The 27,367-nt window shown below is 39.5% G+C and overlaps 1 protein-coding gene across 1 annotated transcript in view; it reads left to right on the forward strand.

The window, feature by feature from the left end:
• PGBD5 (piggyBac transposable element derived 5) overlaps positions 1–27,367 on the forward strand; it is a gene marked incomplete at its 5' end in the record, with an annotated part of 82,907 nt that overhangs the window by 44,789 nt on the left and 10,751 nt on the right. Inside the window, 4 exons of the mRNA XM_083361249.1 lie at positions 4,967–5,394; positions 13,143–13,277; positions 22,356–22,536; positions 26,018–26,215. Coding sequence (XP_083217375.1) covers positions 4,967–5,394; positions 13,143–13,277; positions 22,356–22,536; positions 26,018–26,215 — 942 coding nt within the window. The remainder of the gene's footprint in view (positions 1–4,966; positions 5,395–13,142; positions 13,278–22,355; positions 22,537–26,017; positions 26,216–27,367) is intronic.

The raw sequence follows: 27,367 nt of genomic DNA on the forward strand, positions 1-27,367 counted from the left end.
CAGAGACAAACCACTGGGGAAGACAAATGAGAAGGCACCACTGTTACTGGCCTGTTCTGCAGTGGTGAGGCAAAACATAAAAAAATGAAAGATGCTACAACACTGTGGGTTGGAATTTCAAACCAAATCCCCCAATTCAAAACTTCATCCAGATCTAATACCTGGCTTGTTAATACACGTGAAAAGGATTCTAAAGTTAGAGCTGATCACAAGCTGAATATGAGTCAGCAGTTTGACTGTGCTGCTAAGAAGACAAATATCATTTTGTGCTGCATCAATCAAAGCATTGTTAAAGTTCCACTCTATTCTGTATTGTTTGGACTTCCAGGAGGAATGGTCCTTACTGGTTCCTCCTAAGTGATACTCGGTGCACATTGAGCTAAGGCCAAAGTAGGCAACCTTCTGGGTTTTAAGTCATATTTTGAATTCTGAGCGCATATAGTGAGTACCTTCAAAAAAATTGCTACCATGGGATACCCATGCCTATTCATAAAGTGGTTATAATAGTGATCTTGGCTAGTCATAAAACATCAATTTAATAAGAGTTCTTACTCTCTGTCCCCAATGCAGTAATATGGGACCCTTCTGGGATTCAAAGGCATTGCAGAAGATAGCAATAACAACAACAACAACAACAATAAAGTTGGAAGTGACCTTGGAGGCCATCTAGTCCAATCCCCTGCTCAGGCAGGAAACGTTATACCATTTCAGACAAATGGCTGTCCAGTCTCTTCTTAAAAACATCCAGTGTTGGAGCATTCACCACTTCTGGAGGCAGATTGTTCCACTGATTAATTGTTCTGTCAGAAAATTTCTCCTAAGTTCTAGTTTACTTCTCTCTTTGATTAGTTTCCATCCATTGCTTCTTGTCCTGTCTTAAGGCACTTTGAAGAATAGCTTGACTCCCTGTTCTTTGTGGCAACCCCTGAGATATTGGAAGACTGCTATCATGTCACCCCTCATCCTTCTCTTCCTTAAACTAGACACACCCAATTCCAGCAACCGTCCCTTATATGTTTTAGCCTCCAATTCCCTGATCATCTTTGTTGCTCTTCTCTGTACTCTTTCTAGTCTCGACATCTTTTTCACATTGTGGTGATCAAAACTGGATGCAGTATTCCAGGTGTGGCCTTACCAAGACATTGTAAAGTGGTATTAGCACTTCACGTGATCTTGATTCTAGCCCTCTGTTAATGCAGTCTAGCACTGTTTTGGCTTTTCTAAGCCGAGAAACTGGGGTTTTGCTTGGCAGAATAATACCAATTTAACTGCATTGTACCAAATGATGGATGATGATGATGATGATGATGACGACGACTATGATGATACTAAAATAATTTTTTAAAAGACGGGTGGGGAAAGGAGCCTGGTGAACATCAATGGCAAAATCTTGGAGATACATTTTTGCTCCCAGGTATCAGGTTACCTTTCCATCAGCTTTGGGGCAGGGAAGAGGAGGTCTTCCTTGAGCTTTAGGTTGATTCCCTCCTGTGGATTATGTGGCATCCATGGTTGGATGGATCATTCATATTCACATTTTGTTGCAGAAGAGAAACATCTTTTGCAAATAAATTGAAAATGTTTGTATGAAGAAAATGCATCTGTGATGCAAATAAGAACCGCCATCATAATCATTTCTCAGAAAGGAATGGCATTTGGTTGAGCTATTAAAAATACATTTAAACAAAAATGGTGGAAAATGATTTTATGTTTCACACTTCCAAATTGTGTTTTCATGTTTTAATAAATATTAGCTAATTTTTAATATACTGATCTTGTGTAACTTGTCGCCCTCCAGATGTTGTTGAACTCCTAGTAACCTCATCCATTGTTAGTGATAACAAATGCTAAACTTTGTAGCTCAGCAACATCTGGACGGCCAATTCTCCCTCTATTCTGAAGGAAAGAAACAGAACTTATTTCATAATAAGTAAGCTAAATTGTAAGTGATACAAATCTTTCAAGAACATACAGAATAACAGAGTTGGAAGGGGCCTTGGAGGTCTTCAACCCCCTGCTCAGGCAGGAAACCCTATATCATTTCAGACAAATGGTTGTCCAAATTAATCATAGACAGAAGGTTTTAGGAAGAGATTGGACAACCATTTATCTGAAATGGTATAGGTTTTCCTGCCTGAGCGGGAGGTTGGACTAGAAGACCTCTAAGGTCCCTTCCAACTCTGTTATTCTATTATTCTGTTAGAGAGTAATCAACTTCATTGTTTTCCACAAGTTAGTTTTCCTCTATGTGCAAAGCAACCATGGTGGGAAAAATGTTGGAGGTGGAGCAAAGGATTGTCAGCATTTACTTCTTTCTCAACTATAGCGCAAGAATAACTACTCTGAAGATGCTTGAACTCTGCAGAGCTCTGCAAATGGGGTCAGGGGGCTCTCCTTCTTGAAGGTCCTCTGGCCTCCTCCTTCCTCCTGGCTCCTGAACATACACCATCCTGTTGTTGTTGCTGTTAGTGTTAGCTGTGAAGTCATGTCTGACCCATCGCGACCCCATGGACAACGTTCCTCCAGGCCTTCCTGTCCTCTTCCATCTTCTGGAGTCCATCTAAGCTCACGCCTACTGCTTCAGTGACTCCATCTAGCCACCTCATTCTCTGTCGTCCCCTTCTTCTCTTGCCCTCAATCTTTCCCAGCATTAGGCTCTTCTCCAGTGAGTCATTCCTTCTCATTAGGTGGCCAAAGTATTTGACCTTCAACTTCAGGATCTGGCCTTCTAAAGAACAGTCAGGGTTGATCTCTTCTAGGACTGACTGGTTTGATCGCCTTGCAGTCCAAGGGACTCGCAGGAGTCTTCTCCAGCACCATAGTTCAAAGGCTTCAATTCTTTGGCGCTCAGTCTTTCTTATGGTCCAGCTTTCACTGCCATACATTGCAACTGGGAAGACCATAGCCTTGACTATACGCACTTTTGTTGACAGGGTGATGTCTCTGCTTTTTAGTGTGCTGTCTAGATTTGCCATGGCTTTCCTCCCCAGGAGCAAACATCTTTTAATTTCTTGGCTACAGTCCCCTTCTGCAGTGATCTTGGAACCCAGGAAAATAAAATCTGTCACTACCTCCATTTCTTCCCCATCTATTTGCCAGGAATTGAGAGGGCCGGATGCCATGAACTTGGTTTTCTTAGCAGGTCCTATAAGAAGAAAGCTGTGCAGGGAGCTTTGTATTTTCCCTCACAATCTAGTGGAAGCAAGCAGTGTGAATTTCTGCCAGTGCAGAAAGCTCCCCCCACCATTCCTAAAAGGATATTGTTTGCACAAGACTGATGTGAATTTGGACAGGCCAGCAATTTTGCTCCTCATTTCTGAATTGACAGAAGTGAAGGTGCTTCTAGGCTGTTTTCAAACTGCTTTTGTGAAAGTGGAAAGAGTTGGCCTAGATAAAATAATGTGGATTTCATTCAACAAAATGTTTTCAGCTATGGAGAAGACAACATTCCCTTCATTGAAGCAATAAAGCCACTTTATTTATTTATTTATTTATTTATTTATTTATTTATTTATTTATTTATTTATTTATCTATCTATCTATTTATTTATTTATTTATTTATTTATTTATTTATTTATTTATTTATTTATTATCTATCACTAAATCAGGTCTGTGGTTTGTTTCTATCACTTCAAATTTTCAGGCCGGCAGGCTGCAGAATTGCCTGCAGTATGATTGGAGCTGAGTAACTGGAGCAATCTTCAGCCCACACCAATTTGTGTCTACAGTCTGGATTGCTTTGCTGTGCACTGTAGGATTGTCCATACAATGTGCCACAGCTGCTCAGCATAAGCTCTGGGGGGAAAAGTTGAGAGGAGTTTTGAAATGAAGACAGGGAGGGGAACATGGGTACTTTGTTTCTTTCTTGAAAGAAAAGGGACCATGTTGCTTCATGAGAGAGCTTAAGGAATTGCTTCATTTGAAGTTTCTTCAAAGCTTCTTATGGACCTAAGAAAAATAATGTGGAAATGACCAAATACAAAGCCATTGGTATTAGGAAGAAAAGAATAATGAGTCCTGAAGTCTTTAGAACACAGACTTAATGCATTGCTTTGCTTAAAGTGAAATGTTAAAAATCATTGATGCCTAAATAAACCAGTTTAATAAACCGCTTTAAACAGATTATAGTTGCCTAGAAAACTATAGAATTATTAGAACTGAGTGAATATTTTCACTCTCATATTAGGTTTGATTTTGCTAAGCTGATCACTTGACTCTGCTTTTTTTCACCTTTTTCATCAGGCTTCTCTTACTTCAAGATTTACTAATCTGTGCAAAACTGATTAGAGATGCTTATCTACTTATCTCTTACAATCCTTCCTCTCAAAGTATAAAGGAAGTCTATGAAAAGAGTTCAGTAAGATATCTTTATTAACATCTCGTGTATATCTTTCTAATAATGCATACTTATCTTTTTTAAAAAAACAAGGTAGCCATATTGGGGAATGAAATATTACCTTACCCATGTGAATAAGCTATTTCTAATTTAATAAAAATGTTCTCTTATATTTTTAATCCTTCTTATTTATACTCCATAGAAATATCTGTTAGATCACAGCTAAATGCATTTCTAATGAAATCAGTTCAATGTTTATCTAATGGGAAGGGAGACTTTCTCTTAAAAGAGTTAATAATTTGACCAGAAAATGACTCTGTGTCATGACTAAATTAGTTTTGGATCTCAGTAGCACTTCCTAGTCTATTCCTGAGTAGACAGGAATAGAAGTGCAGGAATAATTAGGCAGATGTTTTGAATCTTGACAATAGACATGAACTGCCATATCCTCATAGCAATGGATATAATACGACTCTGAGTGCCCATTAAGAAACAAACTATAGAAAGCAGTGCTTCATTGAGTGAGATGGACTAAGTAGCCTAATTATATTGTTTCAGGGTTCTGCTTCATTGCGAATATTCTGAATGTTTGGAAAAATGAGCTTAATTTCTATATTTTCCCCTTTTAGGTCCAACTCGCAAAATGCCACCCACTGCCAGTGCCATGGACTTTTTCCAACTCTTTGTTCCTGATAATGTGCTAAAGAACATGGTGATTCAAACCAACATGTATGCCAAGAAATACCAGGAGCGGTTTGGCAGTGATGAGGCTTGGATGGATGTCACTCTGATAGAAATCAAGGCCTTCCTTGCCTATATGATATCTACAAGCACTCACCATTGTGAGTCGGTCCTCAGCATCTGGAGTAGTGGTTTCTATAGCAACAAGAGCATCGCATTAATCATGACTCAGGCAAGATTTGAGAAGATTCTTAAATACTTCCATATTGTGGCCTTTCGTTCGAGTCAGACTACACATGGCCTCTATAAAATCCAGCCCTTTCTGGACTCTCTGCAACATAGCTTTGACTCTGCTTTCAAGCCTTCCCAAACACAGGTGAGATTTGATTTCTGGGTTGTGGGAAATCTTACTCCTTTCTTGCATACCATACCATGGATCAGCAAGAAAACCTAATCTGTAAAGGAAGCATGTGGGGAATGCATTGGCTTGTTTGGTTTCTTAAGGGCACATCTAAAAATTTTCAGGGCAATCAAACCCAGGCTTTAAGGTGCATTTATGGTTCTACTTCTCAGTGGTGTACAAATAGAGTAGGTGGGCTTGATGGTGGTCTTATGGGGACCCATGTCCCCTTCAACCATGCTTCAGTATGCAGTGGTGGAGAGGTATAAGTGGCAGATGTTTCCAATATGGTCAAGGGAGAGATGTCTCAGCAATCTACAAAAACCTTCCGAGTCTTTCCATGGACCCTACAATGTGGGGTGACTGATGGTTACATTGAAAAAGTGGCCTTTAAGTTCCAGGCATCTGCTAAAACACAGCCCGTGACCTGGAAAAATCCCACAGTGGCTTCTTCTATTCTCTGAGTCTTCTTAAACACAACTGAGGAATGAATGTGACAACAGAACATCCCTTAGAAATATATCATTCACTGATTCAGCTGACATGATGAAACTGGTCAGTTTTTCTTCTGCATTTATGAAATCCAGGCTGGGCATAAGGTGATTTCACACCTCAGTCTTCACATACCTCTTTAGTTCCTCAACTTCATAAATGTTAGAGAGTATGGATATAGAAGTGAGACAGAATATCTGAAAAGATTGGACCCAAGTTTATTAAAACTGAGGCATTTCGTTACACATCCAAGTAACCTCTTCAGTCAAAATGAAAATTTGGGTAGGCAGAGAGTCAGAGTCATTCGAAACAACCAACTGTTGCCATACAGACTGCAGGAGGTTTCTCCCCAAAATGAAAAGCAACATGTAAATGAAGATTCAATTATGTTGGTTATTTCCAATGACTCTCTGCCTACCCAAATTTTCATTGCAACTGAAGAAGTTACTTGGATGAGTAATGAAACCTCTGAGTTTTAATAAACTTTGGTCCAGCTGCCATGATTTCAGGTACTTTGGCCCTGGATGATTGAACTTTATTTACAAGTGAGCAGAAGATGCTGATGCTTTTGAATGTGCCACATAAAGTAATCTTGAGGGGAGGGGAATTGTTGACATCTCCACGTATCCTGCCTCCTATGTTGTAATGTTGGGGCTGGACTCATGTAGGCTTTCTTGTGGGCTTCTCAAAGCCCCAAAAGCTTGCAACAGGGGAAATAAAAGGCAATGACCAGAAGTGTATATGTGTGTGTATACAGACATGAAGAATGACTCAAGAAACATTTTATTCCTATTGAGACATATGGTATGCTCAAATATGGATCTGCCTCATTTAAAGGAAACAGTAAGAAGTATAGGAATCGTGACGTTGAAGAAGGATACACATCACATGATCTTGTTTGCTCTATAAGGGAAGCCATGGAGATGTTGCATTCCATTTTGAAGCAGGTAGAAGTGAGCAAGCTTTTAATAATTAAACTGTGTAAATGTGCTTATATGATAGAAAAGAAGCCATCTATAATGCCTGATGGCAATTAAGAATGATATGAATAAGTCAAATACCTTAGGTAGAAGTATAAGGTGATATATTTTAAAAAATGTATTGGGCCACTTTAATCTTCTCTACCTGTTTCCCCATTGTCCTCCAGCTTGACTGGATTTCAGTTGTCATTTGGATTACAACAAGTGAAGAAGCTGGGATTTGGGCCTGATATTTGCCTGCTAATATTATTTGAAAGGCTTCTCTAAAAAAATTACTTAAAATGGATGTGAGATATGAAACCTGCTTCATGCTTCCATTTTCATGCTTCAAATGGAAATGATTCTGGCAGATTGGAGGCCTTGTGTATGACACGTCATCATGATGTATATGCAAATCCACCCTGAGCTTAGGGAGATACATAATATGATTACTAATGTGCCTTCCTCTTAAGGTTTAAAATTCTTAGGTTTATTGTTTGTAAGATGGTTGACTAATCCCTGTAAATGTAATTAAGATGAAGCCAGAATAAACTGGATAACCCTACACCAAAATAATTAGTTGGCGGGAGTTACAGATTTTAATTCTGATAGCCACGAACCACAAGAATACCTACTTCAGCCTCATTCTTCTAATTATATTATTTCTTTTTATCATTAGTTGTTAAACTAATTTGAATTTATGAGATCCCTAATATCCCATCATACCTTTTTTTTCTAGTACAACCAACATATTAAATTGAAAATAAGTTGTGAATCAGACTCTGCAACATACTGTCTCCCGATTTATGAACTTCAGTTCTCATCATCTCTATACTGTATAGCCACTGGCTATGGGATGATGGCACTGAAGCCCAACACCCTAGAGTGCAACTACTGTTCTCAAATGATTGCTCTGAAAGATAGTGGTAAGACTTGGTAGCTATTTTGTTGATACAAGAAGTGTCATACACACCCTCTTGCACTCAGGGGTAGCATAAGAAAAAGAAAAAGGCTTTCATTTAAGATGTCACTTGTATCGTCAAAGAGAATATAGGGAGCTAACAATGGAGCTAACAAATTAGGAACCCAGAAATATCCTGCTTCTGGTTTCAAATACTCACATATAATTACTATGATAGTTTATGGTTTACTCGATGTCAAAGAGATGACAGTTAAAGCATGCAAAGCAAAACAGAGTCTCTATCAGACCTTGGTCTAAGTTTTGTTTTAACAGGAGCGAACAGAAGAAAAGCCACCGAATCAATCAAAGATTCCAAGAGTTGAGTCAGAGTTGTCAGCCAGTCCAGAAATCAGAATTTCACAAGCAAAAACCACACCAATGTCATGCAAGAGCCAGAGATCAGAAGTTGCTTCCAGCAAAGAAGCAGGGTTCAGGGCTGCCTCCTAAGGCTGCCTTCTAAGTTTGCAGCCATTTGTCATTAATAATGAGATTTACTCCCTTATTTTGCAAGGAGCCTCAACAAACACCACTGATCTGCTCTCCATTCTATTCACTATGGGAGCTAGGTGATCTTACATCCTCCTCCTCTGACTAATCCAGCTGTTCAAGTAATGTCTATTTTTGATCAGCCTCATGTGATCCCTAACTTTATCTCTCCTGAGGCTGATATTCCACTGGGTCAGCTGGAGCTGCTTAAAAATCAGATTCAAAGTCTAAGGCCTGGGCCGTGACAGCTAGCATTTTTTCCTAATTCACAAAATGTATTACAGAAAAGGGGATATTAAATAGTCTTTTGCCAATGTAATGACCCTGAACACCTCATTCTAGCCTCCATGTCATTTCCAATATGATGTAATCCAGTATGATAATTCTATAAAAAGTTTTCTTTAAAATGAAGAACTGAGAGGTCCTCCCCCACTCCCAATTTAAAGAGTACAGGTTCCATAAGGAGCAAAGTCTTATTAGTATCAAAGAGCTTTTTTGCTACTTCAAGTAGCTACTGCAGGAAGATGGTAGTCCCGACAGAATTATGATAGCAGCAGCTCTTCCTTCTATGCACTTTGCCTGGATATTTGCATAAACATAATATACATAGACTTACCAGATCTGGGCTGCCAAAATCTGGAGGATGGCTAGATACTGTAACCCTTTACTGCCAGTACTACTTTGCTATGACCCTTTACTGCAAATTTCTGGATTTCTCCAATTTGAATCTGAAAGTCCCAATAATTTCTGCTTTGATTCTGAGACTGATAAAAATTAATTGATGTAATAGATTATTGTAGTGAGATACGGCGCAACAAACATGCTGAATTAAGTCAACATTTTTCACTGGTATCAATTCAGCATTTGGATTCTTCTAGCTCAGGGGTCTTCAGACTTGGCCCTTTTATGACTTGTGGACTTCAATCCCCAGAATTCCTCAGCCAGCGTGCCTGGCTGAGGAATTCTGGAAGTTGAAGTCCACAAGTCATAACAGGGCCAAGTTTGAAGACCCCTGTTAGCTGCTGGCAAACACGTGCTATGTCTTCAGTGCACTGTATATGAGACGCTCAAAACCTTGAGCCAATCTCTAATTCTGCCTTTTGGATAATCTGAATGAGTATCTTTTTAGTTCATTTTCTTTTGCTATGAATATTCGTTTGTCTACGGCAGACATGTCAAACACAAGGCCTGGGGGCCAGATCTGGCCCGTGAAGTGGTTTCATGAGGCCTGCAAAGCCATCCTGGAAACAGTGAGGGAACGGCCCCCACTGCCTTGGCCCTGGCCCAGAGACCCTCCTCCTGCCAGAGACCCTCAGATCTGTCCCACTCCTGCCCAGGCCCCCATAGGCACCCTTGATGCGAACGATGTAGAGCTGGCCATGCCCACCCAGTAGGCCATACGCACTTTAGCCACGCCCACCCAGTAGGCCACACCCACCCAGGCCACACCCACCCGCCCCCCTGAGGGCAACCGCAATGCTGATGCGGCCCTCAATGAAATTGAGTTTGACACCCCTGGTCTACGGACACAGTTTGAATAAGAACTGTACAATGTTAAACAACTTTTAGAACATCTGATACTTTCTACAAATCTCTAATTAACCGTACCTGGAAAACAGCTACAGCTTTTAAACAGGCGTTGCCTCTTGGCCAGCCTCTCTAATGGAAGGACACAGACAAGCAGATGCTTAAAGTAGCCTCCTTGCTGTGGTTTAATACCGATTTTGAATGAATTATTCAGAACCTTTTAGGTTTGGCACCTCCTTCTGTCAACAGTGTTTTGGTTATTGAATTTATTTCCTAATGTACCAAGTGTGACTATTATTTTACAGCGGAACATAACACACTGAAGAGAGCCAAAATAAACAGGATGGCATTTAAGTGCTTTTCCTAATGACAACAGGCAGTTATTAGAATAAATATTGCCTTACGTGTAGCATGCTGGAATGTGGAAATCAAATACTCAATATTTATTTATTTAATTAATACGATAGCCTGGAGCTTTTTCGGGGAGGAGGATGAGGAGGGGGCTTGGATCATGTGAGAGGGAGTGCCAAGATTCCAGTTCAGAATATGGAAAAGTAATACACAGAATGGCTAATATTATTCACTGACCATGGCATTATCGCTTTCTACCTATTGGCCCTGCCCTGGTAGATGAGGAAGGAGTCTTCACCTGCCTGTTGTTAACTAAATATGTCTCTGTCTTTAGGGGACAAAAAGGAACTTCCTAATAATCTCTGTCTCTCTTTCTTTCTCTCTCTCCTGTTCAATATAGTTTAGATATCTCATATATTTCTTTTAAAAAACCCAACTTTTACTTCAAATCCTAAGGAATGCCTGCTGGCATTCATTGATAGCTGGGTTAAGGCATGCAGTTATCTGCACCCAGGACAACTATATGATGAGCTTTTATTTGTTCTTTTTAAGAGGGACCTGCTGCTACTTAATTATTGAGTAGTATTTTAGTATTCTGCATTTTTCTCTACTTGGGAGGGTTGAAAGAAAAGTCTTCATCATGATTCAGTCCAAGCCGGGAATAAACAAGACGGTGACTGCTTTAGAAAGAAGGTTGCAGTTCATTGAAGAGGAGATCCAGACAGAAAAATGGCTCTGGAAGGAAAAAAGGGACGAGCACATGTAGGGAGTGGGTTTTTATACCCTCTGGAGCCTTTTGTTTGGAGTTGTTTCCTGTATGCATGTGAACACCATGTTCCTGTTCCTGTTTTAGGCTTTGTATTTCCTGTGTTATGTATTCTGAGCTGAGTCTGGGTGTGCCCTTTGGCATCTCTGTGTTAATCCTATTATGTCCTGTCTTAGACTTTGGGTGGGGTATGTAGATTTTAGGTGTCTTCCTCTTCTTAATCTTCTAGCTGGATGGTTTACATCTGCATTTCTATAGAGCTGGTTTCTGCTTGGCAGAGGGAGACTTGAGGCTATTAAGAAAACTGGGCATGCTTTTCTGCCTCTTTAAGATCCTTTGAGGAAATATATTTTTCTGCCCTTTTAATATTTCCTTCTTTGGGGGGCTGGCTTCCCACAGGAGCACATAGTCTGATAATGACTGGTGCCAAGTTGATGGGTTCAACATTATTGTCAATGTAAATTTTTGTTTGTTATTTCATTATCTTATTGATTTATGACTATTTTATTTATTGGTTTTATGGTTGCTTATGATGGGCAGCCATATAAATCTTTAAAATAAATACATAGATGTATCCTGACTAAAATAGCTGCCATGTTTTCTCTTAACTTACTTACTGGGATAACTGGGTTTTTGGTTAAAATATTCTTAAACAAATAAGTGGTTTGATGATGATCTATATCTTTTTTGGGGGGGAATAAACAGGTAATCTACAGACTTAATCAAGTTTAATTTAAAACAAGGGCTATCATCACTTTTATGGTGTTCACATGACATACAGGTTGCTCCTTTTACCTATCTCTAGATCCTTCCACCCTAATATTTTCCCCCATCAGTCCTAACATAGAAACTCATCTGAAAAGAAAATTGCCTAGATACAACTTATTCCAAAACTTTATAGAAGTCAGCTATTGACAGTGGAAAAATTCAAAAACCCACTCTGCCCTTTGCCACTTAAAAATCAGATTGTAATTCATGGTGGCCACTCCCATGAGACCCTCTTGTCCTCATCTCAAAATACTCCTCAAAAATGAAATGCATTCAGAAAAAAACCCAGGACAAATGGGAGTGTGGATTTGCATAACAGGATTAAAAGGATGTGCTAAAATACCAACATAAACTACATTATACCTAATTACATAATATAAATAGAACCACAATAACATTACTTCAGAAAAGAACTCTCCTTAATTTATAGTACCTGCCTCCTCCATCCTCAAGTCTTTTTACCATTCCATATGCATAAAAAAGCTAAGAGGGTAAACAAAAAAGACCAATACCGAGATAAGCAACGATTAACCTCAGGCAAACAAGCAGAAAACAATACCATAATTGAGGAACTACCAAGGGAAAAAAACACATCCCCATCAACACTGGTGGGTCAAGTTATTGTAGATAAACCCCACACATCTCTTGCCCTGATAATGTTGCCTAGTTGGGTAATGAAATGTCTGCAAACAACCAAGACAGCCCCAAGGACTCCACAGTTCATCCTGAGCTACATCTATTCTCTTCTATTAAAACAGTCCTTTGTTTGACTAGATAACCTTTTGTTTCCTTTTTTTAAAATGCTCATTTGATAGTTTTGAGGCTGTTGGTATCTGCAGAAGTAGAACACAACTGGCAAAAACCAACATGCACTTGGGCAAAGTTTAACATTCTGATGGGAATTACAATTACCAAGATGAGTCTTCTGGAGGAATCAAGTTCATTATAAGCATTATAAAAATCTGTCAGTGCCAAAGAAAGCACAGCAATTTATGATGGTGAATTTTTTGTTGTTAAGGTGCCATGGACAGATACAAAAACTGAATGTTCTGATCGACATAATTAGAATATGTATTCAGCAATCAGAGATACACCTCAACAACAATTATGATTTGGATAATTTATAATGCCCGGTTCATGTTTTTTTTCCTAGATATTGTTCACAAGCTTCTTTGTTTCATGGAGTATTTGGTATGAGAATTGAGACTCTGTTACAGTACATATTTGATGGGTGAAAAATAGGAAAGGATTTTTTTTTAAAAAAAATATTAATGTATCTGGGCTACTTTCTAACCCATTAAGTAGGGTAGACCACTTGTATAGGAGATTGATTCAATTTTGACATGCTTAAGAGGATTTCTAAAAATGGTTTCCAAGCCTAAGACCAAATAACATTAACATATTATGACTTTAGGTACTCCATGAGCCTCTGATTGATGAAGATCCAGTTTTCATTGCCACCTGCACAGAGCGAGAATTACGTAAGAGGAAAAAACGGAAATTCAGTCTCTGGGTACGGCAGTGCTCATCAACTGGGTTTATATGCCAGGTAAGTGCCAGAAGAATGGATTGCCAAGTTCCAAGCTATCGTTTAGAAGCTGGGTGGCCTGCTGTCCTTTTCAATAGATGTCTATCCTATACAGGGAAAAAAAATATAGATACAAGTTTATAGACATGTGATTCATACCCAGTTGAAGTTTCCCCAAGATATTGAGTAGGACGTTTTTTAGTGAAACTTCCCTAGCAACAGATGACTGTATATAGCAAGTATTGAAGCAAGAAAGAGATTTCATTGTCATGGGCATGCATAAATAACCTACTTTCAAAATTTATGTTTGGGGGCTAATCTCTGAGTACAAAACGATGGATGCTATTAAATTCCATTCAGCAGTGTTAGTTCATGCTATGGCTACGTCAATTTGATGGAGGGTAGCAATTTACTTCCCCTGAGATCCTGACAATTTTCTTTCTATCCAATCATTCTGCTAGCTTTCTCCCAAGTGAACATTATGTTATCCATGGGAAGTAATAACTTCCCATTCTTTCTGAATCAATTACCTGGGTCAGTAGACAGGGAAATATTTCTCTTAATCTCATTCAAAGGGCAGGATATCATTTTTTTAAAAATATAAATAAATATAAATACATTTTTCCTAGACTCAAGAAGTAGGCCAACAGGTACTATTATGTTTCCATTGCTACATATATTTGGACCAGTGATGATGAGTCATTGTTGGAAGACCTGAAAGAACAGTTTGAGATAGATTGTCATAGAGAAATGTAGCTATTTGGTTGCTAGAAACTGAAAAAAAGTTGATGGCATGTCTATCAATCGATCGATCGATCAATCTATATGTTTGTTTGGCATGGAGGGCTAGAAAGTAGTGAATCCATACTGTAGGAAACTTTGGACTCAACTTATAATGGACCGTAACTTTCTGAATTGAAATTTTGAAATTCCCCCTTTTCACCTTCTGAAATCTGTCATGATCACCAGTTTATTTATTTATTACATGTATATATTTCCTTCTTGCTAGGAGCTACAATAAACTGGTTTCCAAAGGTTATTCGTATCATTTTATTCTCAACGGAATTTGATTAGTCATAGAAGTCATAGAATCTTAGGGCAGGAAGGGAGCTTGGAGGTCTTCTACACATACCCAATTCCAGCAACCGTTCCTTCTATGTTTTAGCCTCCAGTCTCCTGATCGTCTTTGTTGCTCTTCTCTGTACTCTTTCTAGAGTCTCAACATTATCCTTGTTTTCCTTTCTGCATTCTTTCTAAGGTCTCAGCATCTTTTTTTTATATTGTGGTGTGCTATGGAAACCTTACAGTGTGGTGTCATGATGACAAAAACTGAAGAAATTGGACTGAGCCTTATCACTTCCTCTTAACCTAAGCTAATAAAGCTAACCTCGAGCTAGCTAGACTTGAACATTGGGTCCTATCCAATAAAATGCAGTTTTATGGTGAGAAAAGTAAGATCCAGAGGGATCTACAGCTCCCCCCCCACCCCCGCCTCACCTCATTGTGGCTGCAGCAGCACGATGTTGTGAGCGGCCACAGCAGAAGTGGGCCGGCAGCCATGTGGACTGCTGGACAGGGTTGTTGGTGCCACCACGGCGAGGCGAGGCAGGTGTCACAAAAAATATAAGACACCCCTAAAATTAAGACCTAATGCCTCTCTTGGAGGCAAAAATAATATAAGACAGGGTCTTACTTTCGAGGAAACACAGTAGATCCCTCTCACAGTTACTACTGTTGAATCAGGTGCTGCCTGTTCTATACCTGTGCATTTGGGTTTTCCTGCCTAATTACTGGATCTCACTTTTCTCACCATAAAACTGCATTTTATTGAATAGGACCCAATGTTCAAGTCTAGCTAGCTCAAGACTAGTTTAGGTAGCTTAGGTTAAGAGTAAGTGATGGTAAAGCTCAGTCCAATTTCCCCAGTTTTTGTCCAGGATTTTCATCATGACACCACACTGTAAGTTTGCCATACCGCAGCATTGATCCCAAATGTTTATAGAGTAGCTCCATACCCTTCACTGTAATATTGAGTAATATTAGGTTTCAGCCATGGGAAAAAGGCATAATGAAGCAGTTCCCATGCCTACGTGGGCAAAAGAGGCAAATGAAATTACACGCATCACAATGTTATGGAATACATTATTCAAATTGGTAATGTAATCTGTTATGTTGCTACTGGTGCAAATTCCATAAATTGTTTTATTTGCACGATGATATCTGAACGCATGTGACTTCATTGCGGCTTGTACCAGATGCTTATGTGAACTGAGTGTGCAGAGAGATGTGGAGCTGACTGGTGAGTAACAGAAAGCAAACTCTGGACTCTCCAATGATGCAGAAAATCTGAGGTTTATTTTTCCCAGTCCCTTGAGCATTCAGGGACAGGAGTCAACATCAAAAAAACAGGCCCTTGGGATCTCAGCAATACAAATGAAGGAATCGAAGTAACTCTCAAAATAAAATATCTAACCAAGGAAGTAAATAGGTCCGGTTGCAGTAGTTTATTTATTTTATTTATTGAGAAAATTTATATGGCCGCCCAGGGCTTTTTTTCTCATAGAACGCTCAGAACGGAGTTCCGGCACCTTTTTTGGATGGAACCTTGTAGGGTAGGCAAGGCGGGTTGTATGACATGTGTGAGTTCCGGCACCTTTTTCTTTTACAAAAAAAGCACTGTGGCCGCCCAACTGACTTATGATGACTCCAAACAGCTTATAGAAATAAGAGCCCAATACAAAAATCCAATAAATCCCCACCCCACTGTCCACAACAATCAATCCAAGTACTTGATGGGCTACATGTCACTCTGGGGTTCTGTTAGCCTTGTTGTCCAGGCTTGAGGCTTGTTCTCCTATATTCACATAGTCTCAATAAGCCTTCTGGCCTCAGCATATCACCAGGGCCTTACATGAGTAGTCTTTGGTCTCCTCCTTTCCTCTAAGTAAGGCTTTGAACCATGAGGAACCACCTCTCTTTTCTGCCTGGGCAATGAGCTCAGTCCTGGCCAGGCAACAGGGAAGGGTGGGAAAATGTATTTATACAGGCCTGATGAAGCTTGTCTAGCAGAGCACTTTCTCTGTAGGCTTCTCTTTGTCCTCCTGTGGCATCTGCCGCCTCCCTCAAGCTTCTTCTCCAACCCTCACATCTGCCTTTTCTTTAGAGCAGCCTTTATGCTTAGAGAGTGCTGAGTTTGCAGACACCCATTGCCATACTTACAAGGAAGCTGGTGTTTTCCCTTCACCACACCGAGCTATTATGAAAACACATTTTTTAATTAAGCAATGTGCTGTTTTGCTTGGCATGGTAACAGACACAGAACAAAGGCTGTAGATTATAAAGCGTTATCTGGCACACACAAAAAATAGGCATTTCAAACAGGATGTAACAGTAATTTATGTTCTGTCTATCTTCATTAAACTATATCATCCAACTGTTAGGTCAATGAATATGGATAGTATTCAGCACATCATGGCATCAACCTCAACAGCATGAACAGAGGAAGGCAACTGACACTTGTGTTGGCTTCCAAATAACATTCACAATAATCTCAAGAGCTTTTGTTTATCAGCGTCTTGAGAGCACTTTCTTCACACTGCAAAAGAGTCACGTAGGAAAGGATTTTTATGAAGTTCTGAAATGAACACTTCAAAGCATGAATCCCTTAGGTCCATGGTTGCAATGACAGATATGGGATTTTTTTCCCCTAGTGACTATATACTTAAATGCATATTTGACTTTATGTTGACGACCTCCTGGGTGCATTTATACAAAGGCCAAGTTGAAGTCAACTACTTATTTGGAGACTGCCTGCTGTTCTGTGCAGGAAGAAAACAATAATTTGCTCAGTATTGTAAAAGAAACTTCAGTTGTGGGAGGAATGATTAGTCTTAGCCAGATATATAATTGAATTAAATGAGAAGAAATTGTATTATCTCTGCTACTATCCTCATGTGTGCATATTCCCAGAAAGGAATTTGTACAAACCTAGTGTTAAAAAAATACTTGGGATGGATAACTTGTAGTTAAGTATATTGGGGCTATCAAGCCATTGCATTAAACCATAATATGATGTACTCTTCTGGACATGATATGTTACTTGAACATAACCATTGTGCCTTGGTGGAGCAGTGGGCTAATGCCTCCTTAAGTAACACCAGCTGCCTGCAATTAGTGCAGGTTCGCACCCCACCAGGCTCAAGGTTGACTCAGCCTTCCATCCTTCTGAGGTAGGTAAAATGAGGACCCAGATTGTTGGGGGCAATTAAGCTGACTTTGTAATAATGCCGCTTGGGGTGTGTGTGAAAGCCCTAATAAGCAGGCATATACATAGAATGAAGGCTACTGCTAAGCTTGTAAGCCGCCCTGAGTCTTCGGAGAAGGGCGGGATATAAATGGAATTAAAATAAAAAAATAAAAAAATTAGGATTTTGTGTATTACATGAAGCTAGTTCCTCTGTGCCCTAGGCTATCATCATCCATAGAGGAAAACTTGCCTTATTTTTAATAGCAGCCCCATCCCCATTGATCAAAGGATAGAACCTTCAAGCTGATCTTCTGACATGAAACTGACATTTATTAGCCTCATGTTAGAGATTCACATTCCTGTGATCTAGTAGCTTTAAGTTGCCTATTTTGGATTTGAAGAGAATCTAATTATATGACTGTGTAATTACAAAGACTTAGCTTGTCTGCATAGGAATAATAAAGTTCAGAATTTGGAATTTAGAACCCTGTTGTATATAAAACAGAACAGAACAGAACAGAATAGAATAACAGAGTTGGAAGGGACCTTGGAGGTCTTCTAGTGCAGGGATTTTCAACCAGTGGTACAGGTACCACCTGTGGTACATTGGCACCTGGCAGGTGGTACGTGGCCATCCTAGAAAAGTGGTAGCAGGGGAGGGGAATGAGCTGAACCGGTGGCAGCACCGCACAAGCTTGAGCGAGAGATGGCTGGAGCTGCAGGGCTGTCGGGGCTCAGCGGAAGTGCCAGGATCAGTGCTTCTTCAGGGCTGTCAGGGCTCAGTGGAAGCACCAGTATCAGCACCAGGCTCCAGCTGGAGCTCGGCACTGATCCTGGTGCTTCTGCTGAGCCCAGAAGAAGCGCCGATCAGCTGGAATGTTGCAGCATCTCCAGGGTCTTGTGATTTACATTCAGATGCTTGGCAACTGATTCATATTTATGACGGTCACAGTGTCCCAGGGTCATGTGAAGTAACCAAAACCTGCTGCAACCACCCAGCAGAGGGGGGGGAATAAAAACCAAACACACCTCCACCCCACCCCCACTGCCAATCCTCAACAGAAATGCTCACAATGAAAAACTCGGACAGAAGGAAGAGTGCCACTGGGCAGGCAGGTGTCTTGCTCAGCTGTGGTTTGGGGGGTACTTTTTTCAGTGCCATTGTAACTTCGAACAATCACTAAGCGAATTGTTGTAAGTCGAGGACTACCTGTACTTCACTTTTTTCCTTTTCTTTTTTGGTCATCAAGTTTTTGACACCTTGCTAGGCGACTGGTGGTACTCGAATGTTGCCATATCCTAAAAGTGGTACAATGCGTGAAAAGGTTGAAAAGCCCTGTTCTAGTCCAACCCCCTGCTCAGGCAGGAAACCCTATATCATTCTGGACAAATGGCTGTCCAGTCTCTTCTTTAAAAACTTCCAGTGTTGGAGCATTCACAGCTTCTGGAGGCAGGTTGTTCCACTGATTAATTGTTCTAACTGCCAGGAACATATCCTTGAAGCTGAAAAAAAAAAGGGGGGGCTGTTTGCGAATTTGGGATACAGCCCCAGACGTTCCCACTGAATTGTACATATTGAAGTCACAATGGGTCAAATAATTAAATACAAGGGAATAATAAGCTTGCCTGTATTTAAGTTACAAGCTTAATAAATAGATAGATAGATAGATGATAGATAGATAGATAGATAGATAGATAGATAGATAGATAGATAGATAGATGGCAAATGACAAATAAAATAAGATCTCATTTTGGTCCTGTTGTGCCCATCTTATCCTCCTTTTTGGCATGTTGCATTTCAGTGCATAAATCAAAGTCAAGGGCACTTTTCAAGCCATAAAACATTGCCCATCCCTGCTTTCAACATCAAATAAGAGTAGTAGTGCAAGATAACAGGCAAAAGTCATTTGATCTGCTTTTGAAAGTGAACTGGCCTAATTTTGATTGAATATATGAATTTAGTTAACTCTCTAAGAAAGAGGACAATTTTCTGGCAGACATCAAGCTTGGAATTCCCAAATGGACAGCTCCTAGTTGAATCCACTGTTTCTGTGGTCGTTAGCTGTAAATTAATGCTGGGTCAAATTCTGTTCTTTTCCATTCATGAAATCTTTCACTCCCTGCAAAAGAGCTCTTTTATTCCTGATTTTTTTTCCCCCACAAGGAGTGAAAGGAATGTTTAATTTTGGAAGAGATGACCAGGGGGGCTTCTGTTCGGTTTGCCTTTCTTCTGATTTGTTTCATGTTCTTGCTTCCTCTAGAAAGTTGCTCTTTGCCTTGCTATGGTTAAATTTGCTCTCCAGTAAGAAGAAGGAGAATATAGTGTTACCATGTATGCGCACAGGGGTCTTTTTAAAACGAACCAAAGAGAACAAAAGACTAAAAGAAGCCTTAGGGCTGTTTCCATCAGATGTAATAAAGTCACGCAACCTTTTATTTCTCCTGCCCTCTCCCTGTTGACCCTGTCTAAATAGGTGCTCAGTTCTTTGCATTTCTTGTGGTCTCCTGCTGATTTTGTCCCTTCTTTGTTTAAATTGGGAGGGGAATAAAGAAAAACAGTGGGCACGTTGGCTATTATAACCTGATGAAGGGAGTGGATTTTATAATTCGGTCCTCTACGGTTTTAAATGATTTCTTGCTATCCTATCTGTGCTGGGCAAGAATAAACAATTTTTCTTGCTTGCGCTTATTGTTTTGGTACCCTTGGGTCAACCTGAACTCCTGGCGATTGCCTGAACGAAACCCTGCAGTTTTCTTGGCAACGTTTTTTGGAAGTTATTTGCCCTTGTCTTCTTCCTAGGGTTGGCCTAAGGTCACCCAGCTGTCTTTGTGCCTCCTGTGGGTCTAGAATTCAGTCTTCCCGGTTTCTAATTTCATGCCTTCACCACTACACTGCTACCCTTTTTAGCCTGAGATGTGCTCTAATATTTGACAACAATCTAATATTTCATCTCTGAATCTTTTTAGTTTCATGGTTCTTCTGCTACTCAAATGCATGGGAATGAGATCTATGAGCCAATTTAGACTTTGCTTTTAGCCTGTTGTTGATACTTGTACATGTTTCCTGTCTTGCATTTTTACATTTGCTCCTGTTGATATGTATGATCAACACCTATTTTATGAATGTGGCTGGTCCTTCCTTCCTTCCTTCCTTCCTTCCTTCCTTCCTTCCTTCCTTCCTTCCTTCCTTCCTTCCATCCTTCCTTCCTTCCTTCCTTCCTCCCTCCCTCCCTCCCTCCTTCCCTCCCTTATTTTCTTTCTTTCTTTCTTTCTTTCTTTTTTCTTTCTTTCTTTCTTTCTTTCTTTCTTTCTTTCTTTCTTTCTTTCTTTCTTTCTTTCTTTCTTTCTTTCTTTCTTTCTTCTTGTAAATTATTTGCAAACTTGTGAACATTTTAAATAGAAATCTACCAGTGCAGTTTACTGCATTAAAATTTGGATGATATTGCCTACCCTAATTTTGAATAGGGCTGTTTGGTTCTCAAGCCTTAATTGATTTACTAGCTCTGCAATGAGAGTGAAAAATGTAAGCCTGGGGTGAATTTCCTTTTAAAGGGCAGAACTGTAGGAGAATTAGCCATCTGTCTTTTTTTTTTAATCAAACAGCACTGAAGAACTAAACAATTCCTGTTATATAAGCCCAGATTCAACAGTTATATCTGTCTGAAGAAAAACAACAACAATGAAAACACAACAAATAAAAGCTTAACATTTATATCATCCATGCTTCTTCACCTATTTCCACTGTGACATGTTTTTATATAACATTTGCAAATTTACTTTTTTATGTATTTTTAAAAACAAATGCAAACATAAAGGTCTTATGCACAATAAATAGCTGTTGTGGTGCAGTAGTTAGAGTGCAGTATTGCAAGTTAAATCTGCCCACAGCTAGGAGTTCGATCCTGGCAGGGCTCAAGGTTGACTCAGCCTTCCATCTTCCTGAGGTCAGTAAAATGAGGACCCAGATTGTTGGGGGCAATATGCTGACTTTGTAAACAACTTAGAGAGGGCTGTAAAATTTTATGAAGGGGTATATAAGTCTAAGTGTTATTGCTATTGTTACTTGGGCATAATGATAAACCATATTATGAGGGAAATAAGTATTAGATTCCTCTCTAATTCTCAGGTTTCCTTCTGCTTCAGAAAAAACTATCAGGATAGGTTGGATTTCATTTAATCAACCTCTACAGTCACCTGGACTGTGATTAATTTTAAATTTGTTTTGTTCAAAACAAGTCAGATTAATAAATCACAATTTAAACTGATGTAGCCACACACTGTTGAGCTGGCTGTTTTTAGGCTAAACATCCTTAATTCAGCCAGCATGGCAACCTGCAGTTAGACTACATTACAAGTGACCCTTTCTGAATGATTATGGCTATATAGTTTGTTTCATTGCTTGAGTGTAATCTTTGATCATTTGTTGACAACTGCTCCAGGTTTGAGATGGTATCAGCTTTTGACTCTATAGGTGGATTCTAGAGTAAAGGCTGAGTCCAAGAGATAAGTTTAAAAACTTGCTCCTTGTCAAGGATCTTGAGGAGTGAAATTGTGACCTTTTCTCTAATGGAATCAGGAATATCATTTCTTTTGTAGTATTGAGAGAAGAAAACTGGCAAAATATTGGTAAAGGATTATGCAGTTAAAATCTCATTTTACCCCACTACCAGCAGGCATAGTCAACTGGGAAATAAACAAGATTGAAGACTGCAAAATTTCACGTCCAATGTATCTGGGGGGTGCCAGGAGGGAAAGGGTTAGTTAATAGTATGTCATAAATCTCTTTCTACATTAACTCCCCCCCTTGCTGTTCTTTGCCATTCCACCCACCCTGTTTCTTGTTTGGTGATTAGATCTATGCCCATCTGAAGGAAAGCAGTGGGACTGAAGGTTTGGATGCTTTGAAGAACAAAGCTCAGCTTCACAGCATAGTGGCCAAGAGCCTTTGTCAGAATGTCACAGGAAAAAACTGTATCATCTTCACTGGTCCCAGCATTACCAGCCTGAACCTCTTTGAAGAATTTGAAAAACAAGGTTAGTGCCAGGCAATGCATGGATCTTAAAACAGTCCTTTGTGGGGCCTTTATTCTATAAAACCTGAAACCATCATGAAGGATACTCTTATTATATTGCTAGATATAAATATGGCTCTCCCAATGCAACATTGGTTTTGGAAGGTTTCCTTTGTTATAATCAGAAATTAGAGATTACTCATGTTGTTTGGAGATTATTCTCATTGTTGAGTTTTGGGGTTGGGAAGAATAGCAGAATCATGAATGATATAGCATTTCTGGACCAATGAAATCAGTGAAAGATGGTTTGTGCGTGGTCCTTTGTTTGGTCTTCTGCTAGCCTTTGCACTGTATAATCTCTAGGAATCCTTCCTTCAGTCTTTCAGTTTGTGTTGAAAGTTGATCTTTCAACTTTTTATGTTTAAATTTCATTTTAAAGCAAATGGTAGGCTTTTCTCTTTTGACTGGCTGCAAGAATGACATGGAAAATGAAGTCTCATTGGATATACAAAGAATTAGTTGAGGCTTTTAAAATAAAAAATTTTTTACAGATAGTAAACCAGAAGACTGATGTGGATGAATTTTCTGAGAAGCGAGGAAAAAAGAATCAATATAAGCTTTTATGATATTATTGGAATGGACTAATAATTAAAATTGTTAAACGTAAAAGAAATGAATATAAAGTTGGTTTATTTAATCAAAATTAAAGTAGATATGTTATTATTTCTGGCAAACCTTAATGGACTTTTGCTGACACCAAGACTGATGATGCTTTAGAAATTTATTGATAGATAAATCATTGGTTGTAAATTAAAAGGAAGCGATAGTTACTAAAATTGTAAATACATATTATGATAAAGGTTGGAGGTCTCTCTTGCACACACACAGAGACACAGACACACACATATTTCTCTTCCTTTACTATGTACTTAACTTTCTTTGCTCTACATCTTTTTCATTTCCTTTGCAATTTTTACTCTTTCTACTATTCTTTTTCAGTTTGTATTAGTTTTGTTAGGACAATTATAATCTTTAATAAAATTATTTTTAAAAAAGCTTAAACATGGGGATTTGTATCTAACATTTGGATTATGAATCTCTCTCTCTCCCCCTCCCTCCCTCCCTCTCTCTTGCTTTCTCACATATAACACATATAACAGACATCTACACCTGTTCAGACCAATTTTATGCTTCCCATTCAAAAGAAGTCAATTTCTACTGGCATCAACAGGTTTTTCCCCCCCTCCCTCCCCCCCCTAACTCTGGAGAGGATTGCAGCCTCATTTGTCTACTTCTGTCACCATTTTTTCCAAAACAACAACTCCCTTGGCTTCTCTGGGAAAGATCATTAGAAGTTTCCATTAATAAATCTTCACACACAATCACACACACACACACACACACACACACAGAGAGAGAGAGAGAGAGAGAGAGAGAGAGAGAGAGAGAGAGAGAGAGAGAGACTCAATCTTTGTTTTTAGTCTGCTGTTCGCTTCAGAAGCAAAGTCACTCAAAGTGACAAGTAGCATGAAAATAGCTCCTAAAAAGCTAGCTGTTTCCCTGAAAATAAGATCGGGTTTTATGTTAATTTTTGCTCCAAAGGGCACATTGGGACTTATTTTCTGGTTAGGTCTTATTTTCAGGGAAATGCGGTGCTAAATGTGTCCATCTGGCTGATGATCTTAACTGGGCTTATTTTTGGGGGGTGGGGGAGGAACTTATATTATGAGCATCCTGAAAAATCATGCTAGGGCTTATCTTCCGGTTGGGTCTTATTTTCAGGAAAATGTGGTATTGAAGGAGGGGCCAGTTATTGAGTAGAGGGTATCACAGTGGTGGCTACCTTAATTTTTTTCTTTCTTAGACTGAGTGGGAGATAAAGGGTTTGATTCTGTGCATGGGAGACATTCAGTGAACCACACTAGATGACAAACCAGCATAGGATCAAATGGTGATCATCTGGACTGCCTTCATACAGAGTTTCTGCACTGTTGTGTTGCGGCCCAATATAGTTTTGGGTGAAATATGTGATTCAGACTTAAAAACAAAGGACAAGACAATTGATTCAGACAGAGTTAAATTTCACTGCATGTTCTCGTAGTAACTGTGGTTTCCCTTTCAGTTTGTTCTGTTCCAGCCTACGACCGGCTCTGTTTGAATGTCAGGGACAACCCCTTTTTATAGTTAACAGGCTGGAAAAACCCAACCAAATTTATTTACAAAGAAATCAAAAGTTCAAACAAGAGTTAAACAGGAATAACAGACCAGGACTCTAGCAGATGATCTTCAAATGGTTGCCTTCAGCAACCAGCACCTCCCACACCTTCCCTTTTTATCAGCAGTCCCAAGGCGTGGCTTCTCATTGCCTTCTCCTCCTCTCACCAAGTTGCCTCATGGCCTTTCTCTGTTCTACTCTGCTGGATTGCCTCCTGCTCCTAGCATCCCTGAATAGATCCAGCTGTGAATCATCTACGTCCAATACCTCGTGCTCACACGGCTGAGTCTGATGAGAAACATGATGGGAGGGGCCAGGTTGAGAGTCCTGAAGTCCATCAGAGCCTCCCTCTGACACCAAGGCTCTCCAAACCCCTCCTCCTCCTCCTCTTCAGAATTATCAGACTCAGCTGCTGGTATCACAGGCTGATGCTGAATCACAACATAGTTGTTTAAGTTTTGCACATCTCTTTTATTAACGTGGTCCACTGAAGAAGCTCTTCAGAAGATTTTAAGCTATAATCTCGTTTTTAATGTTAATAAAGAATCAGAGATTTGTAGCACAGATCAGGGTGGTTGGAAGCTATTGGCTTCAAAATGGTGGGTGTGATGGGCAATCAGAATCCCGCCCTTGACCCATGTTAAAAAGAGATGAGGTTCCGATTATCCAATTTTGCCCACCATTTTGGAAACATTGTCCATTGATGCAGTTGCTCCTTGGTAAGATTAGGGCCATAGGTTTCTCTTTCACACATGTGTGCACCCATAAACTGCTTGTAATCAAATCATATGTTTACCTACTGCTACCACTAGATTTTCTGCCCCTAACCCTTTAATGCCATTAGACTATTTCAAAACAGTTTCATGAGAGATGTGACTTCCTTACAGATGATACTCTTTTTGACAACTAGCCAGAACTAAAGGAAAGGTGTTGTTTTAATTACCTCTGGTTTTTATCATGATTGCACTTTTTAGTTTGAAGATTGGTAAGGTACCTATGGTTGTGTGTCATTCCTGGGGATAATTAAATGATGAAATTAGTTGTGTCACCTTATCCTGAGCATGTCATATTCTCTTTTGAAATGAATAAACTACATATCAAGGCTTTCAGATTTTAATGCTTGAAAGTCTGGAGGATAATATGACAACAAACTAATGTGTGACTGAGGTGCAGTATTTGTTTGGGGTCAATTCTGGTAAATAAAAATATGACTTGGTTCATGCTTTTATGCTAGAACCACAAGTTGATAGCATTCTAATGCAAATGTTTTATCATCTTCCAACTATAGACATTTATTGCTGTGGATTGCTAAGTACAAGGAAAAGTGACTGCACAGGGCTGCCTTCCTCAATGCTAAACAACCCAGAGACCCCCCAGTCTCGAGGACATTACAGGATAAAAATGAAAAGAAACATGTCTTTGATCTGCTGGTACAATAAAGGCTACTTTAGATTTTTGACCAATGCTTATTCTCCAGTTCAACAAGGTGAGTGGTTTGTTCTAAAGATGACTTCTTTCTATGAGAAGGGGGATAGGTAAGGTCTGGACTGTAAGAAAATCGGACAGTCTAGATTAGAATCTAGAATAGAATAAAGTTAAATGCATCTTTCAATGCCATGCACATTTTTTATAAATTTAAACCATACCATCTTTGAGCAGTAGCTTGAGAGATGGAGGAAAAACCTTTCTGCTGTTGCTTAAGACACTAGTAGAGGAAGGGTTAATCATTCTCTCTTTCTGTCACTCATGTGGACTTACACAGTTGCTGTTGTTATTTCCATTTTTTAAAAAATATATTAGAATTGGTTATGTTAAATGAGAAGCATTCAAAATGAAGCAAAATATGGTGCCATGTCCAGTTGATTTTAAAAGGGTTAGCAAGCAATTCAGTAGATATTCTTAGCTTTAAGGAAATCAGTCCTCCAGCCACATGATTATTTAAAAGTCAACAAGTTACTCAACAGCCAGTATTAAAAAGTAGCACCTCTTTAGAATCTGCCAATCTAATATGGCCCACTTTGTAAGCATTTATCAACTTCATTGAAGACCGAGAACCCTTAACAAACAGCTGTGGTCTCTGCAGACAACTGGTAAATATTCTGACAAGGGGTACTATATCCCATGCCTTACATCAGGGGTCTTCAAACTCGGCCCTTTTATGACTCATGGACTTCAATTCCCAGAATTCCTCAGCCAGTGTGCCTGGCTGAGGGATTGTGGGAGTTGAAGTCCATGAGTCATAAAAGGGCCGAGTTTGAAGACCTCTGCCTTACATCCAGGAAATAAAATTGTCTCTAGGTAACAAACTGAAGAATTAGATGGATGTTTGCATGTATTTTCCTCAATCACTTTCATAAACATCTCAATATAAGAGAGGAAGAAGGCTAGCTAAGGTAGCCTATTTACAGAACTCTTCAGCTCTGTCTCTTGTAATTATTGCGTCTTGACTCTACTTTCTAGAGATTTTCTAAATATTTGGAAACTTTTGCTGTGCAGAGGAGTGTCCAGCCTTGGCAACTTTAAGATGTTTTTTCACAAGGAACTGGACTTTCTTGTTTTTCTTTGAAGAGGTTTTGCTTCTCATCCAAGAAGCTTCTTCAGTTCTGACTGGATGGTGGGGAGCTGAAGAAGCTTCTTG

This window comes from Vipera ursinii (assembly GCF_947247035.1).
Source record: "Vipera ursinii genome assembly, chromosome: 1".
In the NCBI taxonomy this organism is placed as follows: Eukaryota; Metazoa; Chordata; class Lepidosauria; order Squamata; family Viperidae; genus Vipera; species Vipera ursinii.